At 35.8% G+C, this 21,495-nt stretch overlaps 1 protein-coding gene across 1 annotated transcript in view; it reads left to right on the forward strand.

Annotated features, from left to right (window-relative positions):
- The first annotated feature begins 5,096 nt into the window (after window positions 1-5,096).
- Window positions 5,097-21,495, forward strand: part of LOC102009896 (transmembrane protease serine 11F) — a 77,451-nt gene continuing 61,052 nt past the window's right edge. The window contains exons 1-2 of the mRNA XM_005392827.2: window positions 5,097-5,247; window positions 19,601-19,671. Coding sequence (XP_005392884.1) covers window positions 19,661-19,671 — 11 coding nt within the window. The 5' untranslated portion in view covers window positions 5,097-5,247; window positions 19,601-19,660. The remainder of the gene's footprint in view (window positions 5,248-19,600; window positions 19,672-21,495) is intronic.

Raw genomic sequence — 21,495 nt, forward strand, 5'->3', positions numbered from 1 at the left:
GGGAACCACAAGGCCGGGAGTGAGTCGCCGGCCCGAAGACCGGCGCTCCCCACCCGAGGCTCCCCGTGCGCTGGGGGACCACCCTCCAGGAGCCAGCAGGCAGGAAGCTAGCCAGCCGGAAGACTGGCGCTCCCCACCTGCGGCTCCCTGTGCGCCGGAAGCCCTCCTTCCGGGGAACCACAAGGTTGGGAGTGAGTCGCCAGTCCAAAGACCCAAAAAACCGGCACTCCCCGCCCGAGGCTCCCCGTGCGCTGGGGTCCCACCCTCCGGGAGCCAGCAGGCAGGAAGCTAGATACACAATTGAATTTGGTCATTAAATCTATAAACATTTTAGTGGAATTTTGGGGGTCTTCTGTGTAGAGTATCAAGTCATCTGTGAATAATGATAATTTCACTTCTTTTCTGATCCTTATTCATTTTATTTCTCTCTTTTATGCTCTGGTTAATATTTCCAGAACTATATTGAATAAGAGTGGTTACAGTGGACATTCTTGTCTTGTTCCTGATTTTAAAGTGAAACCTTTCAGTTTTTGTCCATTTAGTATGATGTTGGCTGTTGGTTTGCCCTAGATAGCTTTTTATCACCATGAGGTAAAGACCATCTATTCCTATTTTCTGCAGGGTTTTTATCATGAATGAATGTTGAACTTTACCAAAACCTTTTTCTGAATCTACTCAGATGATCATGTGAATTTTGTCTTTGGCTGTATTGGTATGGTGTTTTACATTATTTGATTTTCATATATTGAACAATCCTTGCATTCCTGGGATGAGTTCTACTTGGTCATGATGCAAAATTTTCTTGATGATTTGCTGCATCCTGTTTGCTAGTATTTTATTGAGATTTTTTGCATCTATGTTCATTAGGGACTTTGGCCTGTAGTTCTCTTTTTTGGTTGGATCTTTCTCTGGTTTTGTTATCAGCATAATACTTGCCTCCAGGAATAAGTTGTGGAGAATTCCTTCCCTTTCAATTTCATTAAAGAGTTTGAGAAGAATTGGTGTTAAATCTTCTCTAAATTTCTTGTAGAATTCAGCTGTGAATACATCTGGACCTGGGCTTTTCTTTGTTGGTAAGTTTTTTATTACATTTTCAATTTCATTGACTAATATTGAATTATTCAGGATTTTAATGTCTTTGTGATTCAGCTTTCATAATTCATATGTATCTAGGAATCTATCCATTTCCTCTGCATTTTCCATCCTATGAAAGTAAAAATTTTCAAAGTAGGTATTGGTGGTCTGAATTTCTACAATATCTGTAATGATTTTATCCTTTTCATTCCCTAGTGCAAGAATTTGAGTTTTTTCGTTCTTTTCTTGATACAGTTGGCTAAGGGTTTATCAATTTTATTGATTTTTCAAAGAATCAACTCTTCGATTTATTAATTCTTTTATTTTTTCTTAGTCTCCATTGCATTAATTTCTGCTCTGATCTTTATAATTTCCTGCCTTCTTTGGGCTTTGTACTAGACTTCCTCTTCCTTTCTCTAATAGCTTGATTTGCAGCACAAGATTGTTTATTTGTGCTCTTTCTCTTTTCCTGATGTGGGAATTCATCACTACAAATTTCCTTCTGAGAACTGCTTTCATTGAGTCCCATAGGTTCCTGTAAGTTGTATCTGCAGTTTTGTTTGATTGAAAATATTGTTTAATTTCTTCTTTAATTTCATCCATGCCCCATTTATTGTTCAGGAGGGTATTATTTAATTTCCATGTGTTTATGGAGTTTTTGTAATTTCTTTTGTCATTAATTTCCAGTTTCATTGCACTATGGTGCAATGGTATGCATGGGATAATTTCAATTCCTTTGCATTTACTTAAGCATGTTCTGTGGGCCAGTATATGGTCTATTTTAGAGAATACTCTCATGTGCACCTGAGAAGAACGTGTATTCTGATGTTGTTGGGTGGAATGCTCTGTAAATGTCTACTAAGTCCATGTGTTCACAAGTTTGGTTTATCTAGATGATCTATCTCCTTGTGACACTGGGGTGTTAAAGTCCCCTGTTATGGTTGTGTTACTGCTTATTTGATTTTTCACATCTGTTAAAATTTGTCTTATATAGTTGGGTGGTCCTATAATTGGTGCATAGATATTTATGATTATTATCTCTTCCTTTTGCAGTTTTCCCCTAACAAGTATGTAGTGATTTACTTTATCCCTTTTGATTATTCTTGGTTTGAAGTTTACAGTGTCTGCAAACAGAATAGCTACTCCTGCTTTTTTCTTGATTCTTGTCAAATAGAGTATTGTTTTCCAATCTTTGACTTTAAGTCTATGAATTTCCTTTTGAATTAAATGTGTGTCTTCTGTACAGCATATTGTTGGATTTTTTTTTAATCCACTCTGCTAGTATCCTTCTTTGGACTGGTGAATTGAGACCATTTACATTGATGATTGTAACTGACAAGTATTGGCTTATCTTTGTCATGTTATTTTACCACTGTTGGTTCCATACTTTTCCCCTCTGTTTCACTGCTTGCTCAGCTTGATGATTCCTTTCTATCATTGTTCTTGAAATTGTGGTCATTTTGTCTCTTTCTAGAATATCTTTTAGTACTCTTTGTGGGATTGGTTTGGTGCTGATGAATTTCTTCCGTTGTTCTTTATCATGGAAATATTTTATTTCTCCATTAATTTTGAAGGATCATTTTGTAGGTTACATCAATCTTGGTTGGAAGTTATTTTCTTTCTGGGCCTACAGTACATCACTCCAAGCTCTTCTTGACTTTAGGCTTTGTGTTGAGAAATGTGTTGTGATTCTGATGGGTTTTCCTTTATAGGTGATCTGTTTATTTTCTGTAACAACTTTTAATATTATGTTCTTTTACTGAATTTCTGGGATCTTGATTATTACATGTGCAGGTGTAGATTTATTTTGGTTATGGCCAAGTGGAGTTCTATATTCCTCATTTAATTGTATGTCAGATTCTTTTTCCATGTTTGGCAAGTTTTCTGCTATTACTTCTGCAAATATTCTTTTTATGTCATTTATGTTGACTCCTGCTGTCTTGTTGACACCTATTAATCTTATATTGGTTTTTCTGCATCATTTTGCAGCAGTTGAATTATTATTTCCTGGTTCCTTGTTATTTTTAAGAGATCTTTCCTTTCATGATTATTAGCTGCAATGCTGTCTTCAAGGTCTGAAAGTTTATCTTCATCTTTGTTCATGTGGTTTTGCCAGGTTTCAATGCAATTTTTAATTTCCTGGATATTTATTTGAATCTGTTTCATGCAGTTGAAGTCTTTCTTATACTGTTCATTTAAGGTTTCCATCACTTTTCTGTTCCCTTTGTTTTTTTTAATCTGTCTTCTTTAAGTCTGCTGGGCAGTTCTTCCATTATTGTCATCATTTCTTTTTTTACCTGAGAGATTATTTCTGATTTGACATCTTCTGTGGCCTGATGGAGTTATTTCTTTACTTCAGTTGCTATCATTTCAGAAATTTCAGGTGTATGACTTTAAGTTCTTCTGTGTTGATGTCTCCTGGACTTGTTGTAGGTGCGGTAGAGGTCTGAGATTGCATTTTGCTCCTTTGTTTTGTCATTTCTGAAGATCCATAGGTTCCCTAGAGGGCAGCCTCACTCCCAGGATAGTGTGGGAGTGGTAGGGCAAGGATCCTAAGGTCCCTGGTGCTCAGTGTGGCTCCTGCAATCATGTGTGTGAGTGCGATGGGGTCACTGATGCTCTGGAAGCTTTTTAGGTCTCAGCTGGCTCCAACCCATATTGAAAGAGGGGTAGAGGCAGCTCACAGATGTTCCCAAAGTTGGCCGGGATCAGCTTGGCTCCCACACGAGGTTCCCAAGCTATCTGTGCCTCAGCCTGGCTGCCACAACATGCAGGGGATGTGGGGCAGGTCACTAAAGCCCTGAAGCTGTCCAGGGCTCAGCCTGGCCCCATGCCTATAGGGGAGGATCAGTGATATCTTACCAAGTTTCCCAAAACTGTCCTGGATTCAGTGCAGCTTCCACACAAGGGTTCTGAAGTTGTCCAGGGCTCAGTCCTGCTCCTGTGAGGTGCAGTGGGTCCAGGCATGGTCACTGAAGCTCCTGAAGATGTCCAGCTCTCAGCTTGGCTCCCCTAGTTACCTTCTTTGGCTGTTTCTCAATATCCTTTTCAATTAGATGTTCTAACCAAACACTGAAGGAACTGTGAATAATTTAATTTCTGTAATATTAATATCTGCTCAATCTTTCTATAGTGTCTGTTTCAGTCCATTTTGTGTTAGTACAACAGAGTACCTCAGACTGAGTAATTTATAAGGAAAAATTTGTATGTCAGTATTATACAGGATGCAAATTCCAATATCAAGATGCTGGCATCTGGCAGGGGATTCTTGCTGTTACATTTTGTGAATGGCAAAGGAGGGCATTGCACTCACTTTTCTAACATGCCCATTCTTAGGAAGACAATGCTATTCCTACAGTAATAACATTAATCTATTCATGAGGGCACAGCCTTGTGTACATTTCTTAGAGATTTTAGCACAGTTGCACTGGGGAATAAATTTTCAGTGCATCAACCTTGAGGAATGCATTTAAATGAGAGAAGTGCCTGAGAACATGTGATACAGTCCTAGGAACTACTATCATGGCAGACATTGAATAACAGCAAAATCATTTTATGTACCAGCATGAACACTCTAAAAATGATTACCAGAGAGATTATTTCTCATTCATTTTCTCTAGCAACACAATGTCATATGAATGAGAAACAAAGGTATTTTTTGAAATAGAGACCCTTGTATCCAAGTTCTTTGACCAATATTTTCACTTCTGATGCTCTATGCAGCTTTGGTCCTATTGGGCAACCCTTTGTAGAATGAGAAAATAATGTTTTCTTCCTGTCCTTTTGAAGCTGAGAGACCTGATGGGATATGTGCTGTCCTCAGCATTCCTGGGGAGAGAACCACAGATAATGACAGTGGTGCCTGCAGGTCATTAGATGATGTCTCAATCAACCAGCTGTTGTTTTTAGCATGGTCCTGTGATTGGCTAAGAGAAGATGGCATGTGACTAGCATCATGTGAGCAAGAATCCTTTTGATTATGTAGCTCATTGCTGGTCAGATGAAAGGGTTAAGTGCTGGGAGGTGGAGGGCGACTCTGCATGTCCTTCACCTGGTTAGAATCTCATAGAGAAGATTCCAGAGTTTTTATTCCAACACGATTTCCAACAGCTGCCAAAAAAAGAAGCAGGTGTTGCCTAATGACAGAACCACTTCAAGATTACAAGCTACATGGTATGAAAAACAATAGTTAAAGGAATTCATGTATGTTTTATTTATTGATTTATTTATTTACTTACTACTTTTGGTGCCAGGAATTGGACTCAGGACCTTGCACTTGCCAGGCAGGCACTTGTGCCACTGAGCTACATCCCCAGCCTCTCATGTGTGCTTTAAAATCGATTTTATTTGCTTCTTTATGTTCTATTATAGTTTCTATGATTCTTTAAAAGTTTACTTCTCGTGTTATATTTAAGTTCTGTGATGCTCCAATTTTATTCTTTGTGTTTGAACTTTAAATGAGTGCTTCCACTTTTCAATGTATTGTTAAGCCAATTTAGAGATATTTGGGAAGTTTATAATGGCATTTTTTCCCTTAAATGTTTTAATTTAGGGTTCTTCAAAATTTGTACCATAAGCTCCTGGAGATTTCCGAGATTCTCTTAGGTTGCTGCACTTAAAACTGTTTCATAAGAATGCTAAACATCATTTTCCATTCCACACTATTAGCATTTGTACAGACAGAGCAAAAAAATGATTATAACTACTGATACCATAGTGTAAGTTATAACAAATTTTGTATCAATTAGTGAGAATAAGCTGTCAAGCATCAGTATATTTGTTGCCTTCAAGCATTCACAAGAAAAAGAGAAATTTTTATTTTACTTAGTACTGCCCTTGATGGAGCAGTACAAATTGTTACTTTATTAAATCTTGATCATTGAGAACAGATCTTTTTTAACTTGCTGGGTGACAAAATGAAAAGCACATGTAAACACTTCAACATACTGAAATACAATAATTGATTGTCTGGAGGAAAGTTCTTAAACATTTGAGTTGAAAGATGAAATAGCTAGATATGATTTAGCATCATTTTTTTCTTGAACAAATTCATCACAAATCATGATTATAGACTTACATAACCATTTCTACCCCATCTCATGATCCTTTTTCCCTTTGATGAGATCTATCTTCCTACTTTCTATTATCTATCTTTTATTTTGCCCTATATTTAACTTTGTATTTCTCATATCAGAGAAACCACAGAACATTTAATTTTGTGTGTTTGATTTATTTCATTTAACATTATGATCTCAAATTGCATCCATTTTCCTGCAGATGCCTCAAGTTTATCTTTTTATGGCAAAATAGTACTCCATTATGTGTAAAACTATGCATTTTAAAATTCATTTCTCTGTTGAGGGACATACAGGCTGCTTCCAAGATTTAGCTATTCTGAATTGTACTGCTATAAACATGGATATGCATGAGTCACTGTAACACGGTGTCCTTAACTCTTTTAGGGAAGACACCTACAAGGAGAATAGCTAGGTCAAATGGAACTTCCAGTTTTAGTTTTTTGAGGACTTTCCATACTAATTTCCATAGTGGTTGCACTATTTTACATTTCCACTAAACAATGTAGAAGAATTTCTTTTCTGTCTATGACCTCAGCAGCATTCATTATTATCCATTCTTTCTTTTTTTCTTTCTTTCTTTCCTTCTTTCTTTTTTTCTTTTTTCTTGTTTTTGTATTTTTGAGACAGAATCTCACTGTGTATTTCAGACTGGCCTTGAACTCACTAGTTAACCTAAGTTGGCCTTGAACTCACAGTAATCCTCCTGCCTCAGCCTCCTTAATGCTGTAATTACAGGCACATGTCACTATGCCCAGCCTTATTTGATTTCTTGATGATGCCTCTCTTCCTGGGATAAGATAGAATCTCAGTGTTGCTTTAATTGGCATTTCTCCGATGGCCAAAGATATTGACCATTTCTTTGTGTATTTAGGGGACATTTGTACTTCTTTGTCTATTCCCTTTATTTGTCCAATTCTTGATTGGGTCTTTTATTTTGAGGTCCTAATTTTTTTTTTTTTTTTTTTTAGTTCTATAGATAGTCTAGACATTAGCCATCTTTCTGAGGAAGAGCAGTAAAACTTTTTCACGTTTTATAGGTTTTCTTTTCACTCTGTTGGTTGTAAAAATTATTGAAGTGAACCTGTCATTTTAAGGAATACAATAAATAACTGTTATTAGTAATAAACGTCAGACTTTCAAGTAAAACTTAGAATTGCTAAAAGTTTGTGCAATATCTTGTGAATTTGCCAGATTCCTAATTCTTAAAGCTTTTTTATAATGAGATTAATGTTTTACTGTATGATAGAATGTGTCAGCTTGTGGGAGATCTGGACAATTATATGAACTAAGTGAACTGATACTCTATGACTAGCCAGTGCTAAGTCACATATGGTAAAGGGTGGCACACACAAATAAGTTTTAAAATAATAGAGAAAAAAAGGGTGGAGAAGTAGGATAGTGGTTGAATACCTACCTATCATGCACCAGGCCTGGCATCAATCTCCAGTGGCCCCACCCCCACCCACATGCACACAGAAGAGTAAAAATCAATTTCATTGACATGATTTTAGGTTCTATCCCGAATTTCTACTACATATCCATGTGGAACAGGATTTTCTTAAAACCTATCAATCAAAACAACACATTTAAATATAGTGAATTCTAAAAGAGATGAACATTGACAGAATTGTTAATTTTTTGGCAAATGTAACCTCTAAAATAAAAATATGATATATAATTGTTTATTATGTCAAATAAATTAAAACATATTTTAAATTTCCTTATTTAAATTTCTAAAATGGAAAATGTCAATGGCTAACTCATACAAACCATACTCTTTTGAGTCCATAATAATTTTTAGAATTATGAAAGGCACTTGCAATGAAAACATGTGAGTACCTCTAATTTAATTCTTTACAAAGGAGAAGTCAGTAGGAACAAAAATATGAATTATTGGATATTAATTTATTAGAATTAAAGCTAGGTTAATTATATATAAATATATGTAAGCCCACAAAAATCTCACTTTTTCATTCAGTGACTCAGTCCATCCCATAGTGAACATCTAATAACTGTGCAGATCAGAAGTTTTAAAAAATACAGTGCTTGTGCTCTGAGTGGGATGTTTTGTCATAATGCTTATCTCTTATTGACAGGCACTTAGCATTACAGTTGTTTCCACGATCATGCTAAGGATCTTGAACAGTACATACTTGTCAATGATCAAGACTTTGCTCCTAATAAAAGTAGTCCTGCTTCTTTCCTTGGTCCAATAATTAAAATAGCAGAATTATAGTTACATTATAATAGAGAAAGGTATTGAAAATTATTTAGTCCAAGTTTTCTTTGGGCAAAGATAGAAATAGAAGCTCTGAAGCAGAAAATGTTAATGTAGTCTGTGGCTGCTTCTGGAAATAGAAGCTGGATTTCTAGTCAAATTTTTCTTTTAAGTTTTCTGCTAATTTTTCTGTATAGATTTTTATTTTCTGTTAAATATCTAATCTTTGATCTTGAACTCTAAATACTGAATTGTTATTTTACACCAATTTCCGAATCCTAATTTTTGAAACTTTTACCTACTCCTCCATCCACTAGGACAGCTCAACTGTGTGAAGCTAATGTTTTGAGGTACTAAATTAAATGTTGGTAAATTCAATGCTGAAAGTCAAATTTCAAACCTTAGCTTAATTTTGTATTGTCCCAGTTGCTGATATGATACATATTTTATATATAAATGGAGGCAGGATATATATATTGCCATTTAAACTAGTCCTTCAGAGGAAGAATACAGAGTTTACCAAAAAATTATACAAATACTTCAGAAGTTCACCATACTAATAAATGTCTGGAAGCTGATGCACACCACTTTGAGCACCTCTTGTAACTGTTGAGGCCAAAGGTAACTTGTACTAATTTCATGTTATCTCAATAAACTTAGTATTAAAATATTTATACAAGATTTTCTTTTCCTGAATTATGTATACATGTTTTGGTGGACTTTGTAGATTAAAAATATTTGAAGAGCTATAATTTGAGAACACTCTGAAGTTTACATCTAGAGAAAAAATATTGGTCAATTAGGAAAAAATATCTAATAGATACAATTTAAAGGGAAAAAAGTTGTATTTTGGTTTTGCAAATCAGAGATTTAATCCACGGTCAGCTGGATACAAGGCAGGACCACCATTGTGGAGGGCATGGTGGAAGATGCTACCCACCTTTTGACATCCACGAAACAGAGAGAAAGGGAAAGAGCCAGAGAAGAAGGGGCTGGGAACCACATGTGATTCCCAGGATTGTGGCGCTGTAGCCCACCCAGACACACCCAGAAGAGTCCTTTACCAATCTCCCAGATCTTTTAAACCAATTAACTAAAATTAACTATTCACAAAAGGTGGAGTAATGTAATCTCCAGTTTTTATGTCCTTTCTTTCACTTTTTCTTTATATTGTATTATTTTAACCATTTTCTTCTCTTCTATAGTCCTTGATCATTCATCCACTTTATTGCCTTAAAATACTGTATGAATTTTCATATATTAAAAAGATCACATTAGTTAAAGCATTGTGTGTTGCCAGCTTCACATATAAAATATTTAGCCTTGGGTGGGATTCAACATGGCTCAACTGAGGAGGCATTGCATTGGAGCTGCACAGAGAAAGTCAATTAAAACACAGGTAATTGGAAGACAGGGAGAAAGGGAGGCACATACATTTGACACCAAAATCAATCTGAAATATGAGACTTGTAGATCAAATGAAACATAAACATAAGACTTAATAAAATAGCAATGCAGGCCACAGGGCTGTGGTGGGTTTCCCACCTGTGGGTGGAGCAGAAAAAATAAAATAAGTTAAATTAAAATGAACAGACTGAAACAGTTGGGCTAACTCAAGGCACCCAGGATAGACTTGGGATACAAGGCCCCTTGCCTTTCTCCAAATAGGGAATGCTGCAGCCCAGCAGCAAACTCTGCTGGCACACACAGGAGTGAGGAAACTGCCATCTCTCTGATAAACCACAAGGTTGTTCTTTTTGTTTGTTCGTTTGTTTTGCCATGTCCCAGAGTGGCTAACAGGAACCTTCAGGGACAACAATATTAGAGACTGCGGTTGTGCTAACAGTGAAGGTAGTGAATGGAACAGCATGACCCCTCCTGCCCCAAGACCAGTCACTTGAGAGAGGGATATGGGATTTAAGCAGCCTTGCACCACATCACAGAAACAAGTGGGAGGTTGACATTTCCCTCAGTGGGAGGGGACATCGAAGTGGGACCAAGCAGCCTTGGGTGGCAGCAGTAGGATCATAGAGTCAGCTCATAGAACCCCACCCTGCCCTGTAAACAAGTGGCACAAGATTACAGAGATGTGCCAGTGTAAGGGGAACAGAGGAGCCTGTGCAAGGAGCAGGATGAGTCATCTGTACACTGGACTGGCAGCAACCTTGGGCTTTCTCTGTCTGAGGGCACCACAACAACTGAGAGCAGTGCAGAGACAAACGGAGTGAAGAGTGGACGGGCTGCCAATGGACATACAGTACAGAGAGTTACTAGCTGAAGACTCTGGCCCCAGGCCCCACATCTTGAGACCCAGATCTGCCCTATATCCAGCACTAATCCTACTGCAGGCTTGGTACAGTTATCTGGCAGTTGTGGGCTCTGATTAGACACTACCACATGACACTATCACCAGAGCAATTTTATTTTATTCTTTTTTTTGTTTACTTCAGTTTCCTTTTTCTGTCCTTTTTGGGGTGTTGTTTAAGTTCTTACCTTTAGTTTTGTTCTATTCTATTCATCTTCTTTCTCTCTTTCCTCATCTCTCTTGATTTTATATTTTCATGTGAGTGAACATCATCTCTAGTCTTTCTGGTTCATGTCAATAACATTTTGCTTTCTCCTTCATTCTTTGTCTTCTGCCCTCAAGTTTCCAAAAGCTTGTGTGATCATTCTTTGTCCTCCAGGCTTGCTTCTATCATATTTCTCTTCATTTCTCACTGTTTTGTCTCCTATACCCCTTAAATTTGCCTACCACAGGGTAAAACAACTCTGCTAAAGAGGAAACTCTTTGCATATAAGTTCCTGATTTATGATGGATTTTGCATTTATAATTATAGATCTTGCCTTCTGTTGAAGATACTAAATTAATAGTTCCCACAGTTTGTTAGTTTTTAAGCTGTTCTGATGCTACCATTATTGCTAATTGTACTACTTGAACCAGGATGCCATACCTGTTATAATTAGTTGTTCTCCCTTGTATGACAACACTGTGACTGTCTGGGATCATAGCCATCATCATAGTCAAGTACCAATGGCCTAGGTGCTGAGCAGCAAATAGATAACAACATCTCACCCTTAATAAATTAGGAAGGTAGGATCTTGGGACAGACACAAAAACCAAGAACCACCTACATCTAGAAGATATCTCAAAAACAGACATTTCCTAGGGAGTCCTCAATAATATAAATTTATCTACTATAAGAAATTTAGATAACCATCAACACAGAAAATAAAATTTAAAAAAAATAGAAAATAACAAATGCGGAAGGAAAATGCAACCCTAGACCTCTAGCCCACCCAAGAAAAGTGCAGGTAATGATAGAGTAGAGGAAATCAGAAGCCACCCACCCAAATTTTCCAAAGTGATAGCAGCAGAAGTTTAAAACAATAGATGAACAAGGCTAGAGAAAAAATAATCTCTCAAGTAAAAAAAGAAATGATGATCAAAATGAAGGACTTGCTCAATGAAACTATAGTAGACACAGGTAACAAATGAGGAGCTTAGAAAAATAATGGAAACTATGAATGCCCAACATAGCAAAGAAATAGATCCCATGAAACAGATTCAAATAGATATGTAGATTTAAAAATTCCATTGAAATTATACACAACTGATTGAATGACGGTAAGCACAGATAATCAGATCTAGAAGACAGAGTTGCAGTTAGTGACCACAAAAAGAAAGATCTTAAAAATAGCAAGCGATCATGAAAAAGCAATCCAACAGCTGCAAGGTGATACAAAGAAGAACAACACAAGATTGCTTGGAGTCAATGAGAAAGCTGGGAATAGTACAAACACCATAAAAGATCTTTTCACAGAAGTAATGGCAGAAAATTTCTCAAACATGGAAAAAGAGTTTGACATGCAAAATAAGTGAGGCATATATAACTCCAATGAGCCATGACCAAAATAAATCTATATCGAGGCATATAATAATCAATATCCAAGAAATTCAGCAGAAGAACAGGATGTTAAAAGCTGTTAGAGAAAAGAAAAAAATTACCTATAAAGTAACTCCCATCAAAATCATATCAGACTTCTTAACACAAACTCTTCAGTCAAAAAGATCCTGGCATGAAGTATTTCAGGTCATGAAAGACAACAACCTCCAATCCAGAATGAGGTATGTTGAAAAACTACCTTTCAAAAATCAATGGAAAAATAAGATTCCATGACAAAGAAGAGCTGAAGAAATTTGTGACCACAAAACCAGCTCTACAAAATGTTCTGAAGGGTATTTTAAAAAGGGATAAATATGACTATAATTCCAATAGCAACAATAAAGAGAAGCCACCAGAAAGCTCAACCAATTAAACAGAGAGGAAAGACAGAGGACCAACAGTAGGAAAATAATACAACAAGGATAAGCCAATATCTATCAGCTATAACTATCAATGTAAATGGTCTCAATTCACCAATCAAAAGAAACAGACTGGCAGAATGAATCAAGAAGCAAGATCCCACAGGCACCTGCCTGGCAAGCACAAGGTTCTGAATCAGATTCCCAGTACCAAAAAACAAAAAAAGAAGAAGAAGAAGAAGCAAGGTCCAACAATACATTGCACTGAAAGGAACAGTTCATGTTTATATTGTTTGATAAATTTTGCATGCCTATATCTTACAATCTGAACAACTACTTTGAAGATAACAATATGTAACACAATAGCCATTGTTTTGAAATTCTGTATCATTTTTTTTTCTCTCTTAAAAAAACATGAGGGACTGGGGATTTAGCTCAGCAGCTCAGTGCCTGCCTAGCAAGTGCAAGGTCGTGAGTTCAATTCCCAGTACCAGAAAAAAAACCAAAAATAAGTAAATAAATAAATAAACATGGTACTGGCAAAAAAGAATAACAGCAACAATAAAAAATCAGACCTGAGGATCAGTGAAACAGATTAGAACATGCAGAAACAACTCCAAACACATTCTCTGGAAGAAAGATAGCCTCTTTAATAAACAATATTGGAAAACTGCTTTCCATATGCCAAAGACTAAAAATAGACCCATGTCTCTCAGCATGCACTAAGCTGAAATCAAAATGGATCAAAGATCTAAATAATAAAACAGAAACACTAAATCTACTGGAAGAGAGAATAGGTAGAACTGTTGAAGGCAGAGGGACAGCCAAAGACTTCATGAACAAAACCCTTCTTGTATGAGAACTACTACAAAGAATAAACACCTGAAATCTCATATTATTAAAAAGGTTTTGCAGAGCAAAAGAAATCTCCAATAGAGTGAAAAGACAATCCACAGAGTGGGCAATAATTTTAATCAGTTGTTACTCAGATAACAGGAAACTATGTAGAACATATAAAGAAATGAAAAAACTCAGACCCCAAATTTAAAGACTCAGTCCAAAAATGGGCATTTCAAATGAATATATACTTCTCAGATGGAGAAGCACAAATGGGAAATAAATATCTGAAAAAGTATTCAACATCACTGGTAATTAGAGAGATGAAAATTAAAACAACACTGAGAATCCAACTCACTCGAGAAAAAAATGGCTATTATCAAAAATTAACCAATAACAAATGCTGGTGGGGCTGTGGGGATAAAAGAACACATCTTCACTGTTGGCAAGTGTGTAGACTAGTGGAATCACTGTGAAAACATTGTGGAGATACCTCAAAAAACTAAGACTACAGGTCCTATTTGACCCAGCTATTCTACTTCTTGGTATCTTCCCTGTCTTGGTTACTTTTCTCTCATTGCTGGGACAAAATACTTTCTGCCCAAAATTAAGGAAGGAAAGGTTTATTTTGCTTACAGTTTGTGGAGGTTTCAGTCCATACTTGGCAGGTTACAAGGCAGACTGGCACATGGCAGAGGGCTACAGCTCATGGCTGCAGAACACAGCAAAAGCAACAAACACATAAGGGAGGAATGGCCGCAAGCAAGCAGCCTCTTCCTCTCCCTTACATATGCAGACTATCCACCCCAGGGCAGGTGTAGCTCTCACACCCATAATCAAACTCTAAAAGCCTGCCCCATGACCGCAAGAGGCTTTGGGGGGACACATAGACACAAACCATAACATTCCCCAAAGAATTAAAGCATCATAGAACAGTGATATATGCACACCCATGTCTCTAACCACAGTTTGTAATAGCTAAATCTTAGAAACAACCCAAGTGTTTGCTCATCAACTGATAAATAGATAAAAAAAAGTGTAATTTTTTTTTTAATACCATGGAGTAGTACTCAGCCTCAAAGAAGGATAAACAGACATTTTTAGGTAAATGGATGCATCTTGAGACCATACTCTCACATGAAACAAATCGGACACACATGAAATATCACATCCTCTTTCTAGTGTGAGCAGCTGAAATTGTAAATAAGAACTTAAGTGTACAATGGATTTGTGATACAGAAAGAAACTGGGAGGGGGCTGAGGGAAAGGAAGGAAAGGAAAGGAAAAACATGAGAAAAGAAGGATAACACTAAAACACAGCTTTTGTAAATAAGGCAGGTAGAGGGGTTAAAAGAGGACAGGAATGGGGGAAAAAAGAGAAACCAAGATATATCATGTACAGTTACAAATTCCCTATGATGAATGTGATCATTATATATATCTAAATTTTACCAATAAACAATAAAAATATTTAGCCTTGCATAAATATTTCCCTTTTGTAATAGTTTTTCTACATACTTTATTTTCTCTTTAAAATGAATATAATTTTTCTCCATATGGGTTTCACATTTTTAAAGCTTTTACTCAAATATGATATTATTTTTGTTCTTGTGAGATGATTTTGTCAGTGGTTACAGTTGAATAATAGATTAAATTTGTTATATTTATATTTTGTATGAAGTTACAATGAACTATTTTATGACTTTAGTAGCTTTCCTCTTAGCTTGGATTTTCTATGAAGAAATCACATTGCCTATAATTTTTAGTTATTTATTTACCAGACTTCAGTAGCTCAATGTCTTTTTATAATAAATTATTTTCTCATGTCGTATAAACACTTTTAAAACTTGTAAGAAAAAGCTATAAATATTATTAAAATTCTTTATTTTAATAATAAAATGATTTAGAGGAAATAGCATAAATTAACATTGGTTAGGAAAAAGTGTATATTTAATCAGTACCTACAGTACCTTCAGAAACAGGTTCTAGGTCATCATTTGATATAAAATAACTGTCACTTTATGGAGAACTAAGAATCAATCTTCCTCTTTACCTAAGCATATTTGTAAGTTTTAGTTGTCCTAATAAAATTTAGAAAGTTGTGTTAATAATGATTAAGTCCCTGTTTAAAATCAGTCTCTGTCCTAAATCAAAGAGTAGATGAAAATGCCTTGTAATATCTCATATATGTCATTAAGATAAATTCTTTATCATACTACTAATTGAGAATCTAACTATAGCTTTTATAAGGAAGTACTGTCCAGAAAATTTGCATCATGATTAATTTCATTCATGAGCTATAGGCATCCCACAGGTATCTGAGTTATGCATAGATAGAGCAGTAACTAAGAAATTAGTACACTCACTGGAGATGAATGACACAAAACCCATGGTTCAGGAAAGAAGAAATTAATGATCACAGTGTTAGGTGAATTTGGAATTAAATAAAACTTGGCCAGGGGCCAGTGATACCGCTCAGTGGCACAGTGCCTGCCTGGCAAGCATGAGATCACGAGTTGGGTTCCTGATACCAAAAAAACCCAAAAGGCCAGAATTCAATGGGACTAACAGGTATATCACTGATAGAAAACAGGAGTTGAGAAGAAATTGAGAAATGGTGCTCAGGCCAGGACCAGTCTTGAAAATGGAAACTCCAAAGGTGGAGGAGAGCCTTTGGGTACTACCCACTCCTCAGTCTAAGATTGGCATTCATCTTTTGTTATTCCTGCTATCTGTGCCTGCAGCATGGGAGACCAAGGAAAGTTAATCAGTACCTTCCTTTATTTTCACCTTAATGTCAAGGTTTAGTCAGTTTCAATTTTGAATTACACAAGAGCCTAGTGATCCAATGAACTAATTCTATAAATATTTCTTGGTAATTCCCATTTGGATGACTAGGGATCAAAGCACAGAAATGGTTTTCAAAATCAATGCCATAACTTGTCAGAAACATATATGATTGTTTTGTGAAACATATATTGGTATAATTATGTGCATATTGTGCTGTGATGTAATTTTATTTTTTATTGTGGAATAGAGTAAAAAGTAAAGCTGCAGCAGGATGTGTCAAAACACCATACTGAGAAAGGAAAAGTTCATTCCCAGAGGAAAGCTGGAGAGCAGTGTTGCAGGGTACGGGGAGGTGGATGTCTGACGGAATGTCTACCTCCATCAGGAAGGAATGTTTTACCAGTGATTCTGTTTAGCATTGCCAGCGTGTAGTAATAATAACAACCACACCAACTTTAGTAAGTTTCCTTATGTTTTTAATTCTTCATAGATAATATGCCACCTTATTTCCTGAATGCAGAATAGCATAGTTCCACAACACCTGCATCCAGCCATTGCTTTATGGAGCAGTGGCAGTCCAAGTTATTACACACTAGAGTCAGTCTCTTTTATCAAGTTATGAATCTTTAGATGATCTACTACAAAAATTTAAATCAGCCACCATAAAATAAGGAAGTTATTACAGTAAATGACTATCCCTATTTTCTTTTAAGTATAGGAAATTTTTCCTAAGTGATGAAAAAGGAATCTTATAAAAAATTCCTTTATAAGGCTTCTGGAAAAAGTAACTCTGGAAGAGCTCTGGAAAGCTACTAATGCAATTTTTATGTATGGAATTTCTTTTTTACTTCCATGTCAAGGTAAAGAGAAGGAACAAATCATAGTTCCAACTTTTAGAATTTATATATAGGATAAATATGAATTGAAACACAATAGGACAAATCAGCCTGTCTTTGCTGAGTACCTATTATGGGCCTATACGTGACATTAAATGACAAGTAAGAAACCACGGGATTCAGTTTCTGCTCTTTAGGATTTTAAATGGAGTTAAAGAGACAAAACTAGAATATGTGAGATAATAGCAAGTAGCACACTTGAATTTCATTAGCCATTTTTCAATCAGTGACTCAAGATCTAACTTGAGTCATTGATTATGTGATAGAAATATCTACCAGAGGAGAGGCTACGAGTTCTGAAATAATCTGTCACCATTATAAAACCAGTAATGACGGTGATATAATTTTTATTGAGTGGGTACATTTGGTAGATAATATTGCAAGCAATCTACACCCATCGTTTCATTTGTAACAAACATTCTAAAAGATATATGCTATTTTCATCTTTCTGTTACAAATGAACAAACTAAGGCACTGGAAGATTATATGATTTACCTAAGATCACAAAGTTAGGGGTAGAACAAGGATCTGGGTTCAAGCAGTCTTTACCCAGGAGCTGCTCCTTAAACTGTTACCTAATCTGATAGAGATTTCATTCACACAGTGGTAATTAGACTGAGATTTTACAGTCATATTTAAATGAGAGAAAATAATAGAGAATTCCCCAAAGGGAGGGAATCTGTGATAACAGAACTTACAAAGTTAGTATGAGTGGTACATATTTCAAAGCTATTGAAGCTTAATAAGAGTCAAAAGCACATCATCTGATGTATCATAGATAGACTTGATACCTATAGGATTCTGAATTTCATTCAGCCAATTTTTGATGAAGTAGAAAGTAAAGAGCCATTAAGTTATTTTTAATGGTCATATAATAAAAGCTACAGATATAAGCAACTAATTTTTAATTAGTTTGAAGGAGAAAAATGATGATGGAGTTCATCTAGAACACTTCTTACAGTTTAAGGCAGGCTCAGCAATGTATGAACTCAAGAAACAAGTTGAAGGAACAGTTGTCAAAAGAATTGCGTAGAGCTGGGGAAAGAAGTTGAAGACTGAGTGACAGTTAACTTTAGAAATTGTAATCCACATTGTCAGGACATAGGATAGTTCTATGGGGTGAGGCAGAGCGGTTTGAAGGTACAGATATTGGTTGAGTTTGAGACACCTGATTAAATTCTCTGAGAGGAGAGTAGTGAAAAAAATCAATGATCCAAAGTTACTTTCTCTAAAACAAGTATACTTTTTATCATAAAGTGTTTGGTAAGCTTTGTAAATTATTTACTCGGGAATTTTTATTTCTACTCAAAATTTCATTGTTGTGTGTGATTTGCAAACAATGATTAATGATTATACAAACAAATACTGTGCCCCATGTTTCCATTTGTCACGTGACTGGGAAATTATCTTAATAATGATAATGACAGTATTAAGATTGGACTCATTGTTTTTGTGGTACTTTAAGTAAAATTATTCTGTATGAACAGTAGAAGAGTATATTTATAGCTATTTACTCCTTTAATATTTTCTAGCACTGAGACTTTGAACGTAACTTTTAAAATTGTAGTGTCTCACCTGTGATTTTACTGATCTTTATTAGACATTCATGTTTGAAGACCCAAATGTCTGAGGACGTATGCAAGTATATAAGAAAGACTGTTTATAAATACTGGGGACTTCACCACTAAGACAGACTAAACCATTCCTGATAGTAAGAAAGGAAAAAGAGGTTTTGTTTTACTTTCTGTTTGCTTGTTTGCCTTTTGGGGGTAAATATATTTTTTCAGCAAAATCTATTCTCCATTTTAGAGCTAAAATGGACAATATTTTTAAAAATTAATGAAATTTTCCTTTTATTACAAGGAAAGTTCCAAAAATCTACACATCTTACTTATAGTCACTCTGCCAAGGTGGCAGAAACAGGTCCCAGGTCCAGAGCTCAGGGCTCCTCTGCTTCTCCACACTGCATGATTCCCTCAAAGGGAAGACACAAACAGTCCCAAGGAGGAAGCAAGAGGTGCATTACTATAGTTCTGTTGAGGAAGGAGCATCATCGGTACATGCTAGGGTTTTTTTCCCCCTTGGTTTTGTGTGTGTGAGTGTGTGTGTGTGTGTGTGTGTGTGTGTCCCTAAACAAACTGGAGCCTCACCTCAATGCTGAGCATACCTCCCCAACAGGAAGAGTGTGGCCCTCTGAGTCATCCCCTGTGGCAGGTTGTCAGCCTCTATTGCTCGGAGCTTCTTTATGCAGGTATTGGCAATTACTTAGCTGTGTGGAAATGGCTCGCACAAAATTGATCGTGTTCTTATCGGGCCATATCATGACTGCAAAGCGCAGTCATTAAACCTGTCAGACTTGTCCTTTTATTATTGCCAGTGACTGTCTTTATTTTCCACCCTCCAGCCTTGCCCCAGCTGATACAGATCAGGTGGTGACAATAGAAGCAGCCCCAGTCCTTGGTCCATGATGTATGCGTAAGTACACAGCTTTTCATAGTAAGAGTTTCCCGTGGGGACCAGGTTTACAGCGCCTGAGACAGGCTATGCAGATGCTGCCCGGTAAAGATTACTTTAAAAAGCTCTTCATGTGTGTTATAGTGTTATGGTGTTATGGTGTTTTGTGTTTTATTTTGTTGCTTTTGAATGTAAACATTTTTAAAACAAAAGAAGCCAATGTAGTCTTTTCTTTCTAAATAACAGAAATAGAAATGATATAGCAGTGATTAACTATATTATATTTAAACATTAGAAAACTCTATTCTCTGAAGAATACAATGTTTAAGATGGTTCATTTGATTTTTTTTAGTAAATTCAATAACATGGTGTGAATTATGTTACTTATTGCAGTGTATATTGGGACAATAAAATACAAATTGAAGAGGAGAATCTATGAGAATTGTTATTTGTTTAACTCTAAATAAATCCCATTGTTAGCAATTAGTGTTAGAGTGGGATTATTATGTGTATCACATAAATAAAATAATAAAAATTGCAATCCTCATATGTAAATAATTATTACATTAACAAAATTTCGATTCCATGTGGTTTGTCATAACTGAAGTCCAAAATTATTTTACCTGTTAATGAACTTAAGATAAATAAATTTATACATCTGTTTATAGTAAGGTAATACTCAAGTTATGGTTACATAGAACTAGAAATGAATAATAATTAATTTCAGTTAAACTCCATAGTCTGCATTCACTTCTCAAAGCACTTCTTAATCTCCCTATGGATGCAAATTTCTCAAATATTTTCTACTGACTGTTGTTTCAGACTTATGATTTTATGATGATTGTAGTTATTCAGGCATCTGAGTCTGCCTTAAATTAATTACTTTAAGACTGTAGGCTCTGCCACTCTTAAATGATGAGTGTTCTCACCCTCCCTAATTACTTTCTAGTCACAGCGAGAGCTTGAGGAAAACTGTCCATTTCACACCAAAAGCTTCCCCTCACAGATCCTTTTATGACAGCAAGACATAACATACTATCTGCACTTCTATTAAATGCCAGAAAGTATACTTTATCTTATTCTATCCAAGAACACAAGATAAGGACAGAATGAGATAAAATGTACAGTAGGGGAAAACTTACTTTATGTTTAACAAACATTCAGATAAATATGATGCGTTAATAATATCAGTATTAAAAATTCAGCAAGAAACTTGAAGTTTCTTTGTAATCATTTATTGCAGAATTTTATGATATGGCTTTTCTACCAGCCCTGTTCTCCTCTTCCCAATTTACAGCATCCTCTGTATTCACTCATTTCTCTACTCTGAAAGTATCATTATGTGCATTCAATTTTTATATCAAAACTTCATCAATTTTTACTCAGGGTGTAAAGATTTGAGGACTGTAAGTATCCTTTATAATCAGATTCCAGGCAAAAATATGGGTTGTGCATAAAGACAAGAGGTGGGTAGCATGTTCATTACATTCATTAGTAAAGGGATTTGGCCCAAGAGATCTGGATCTGGAAGCGGAAATGCATCAGATATGTTATAGCTTATGAGCAGAAGTTGTACCTTTGTCATTTTGGTGAAATAGAAAAAGAACCAGCATGATAGTTGGATGTGTCCTAAACCTAGGTTCACACTCATTTGTTTGGAAAAGTCACCTCTGAAGATTTCCCTTTTACCTATACAGTATGGAGAGAGTTTATAGCAAAATAAGTAGGGAAGAGATTTTATTGTCATTATTGCACCTTGAAACCATTTTTCAGGATAGAAAGAGGCTATTTTTGCTTCAATGGTTTACTTAGGCATTATTGATTTTCTTTGTTGTATTTAAGTAG

This window comes from Chinchilla lanigera, unplaced genomic scaffold (genome assembly GCF_000276665.1).
Source record: "Chinchilla lanigera isolate Chin_1 unplaced genomic scaffold, ChiLan1.0 scaffold00046, whole genome shotgun sequence".
Classification (NCBI taxonomy): Eukaryota; Metazoa; Chordata; class Mammalia; order Rodentia; family Chinchillidae; genus Chinchilla; species Chinchilla lanigera.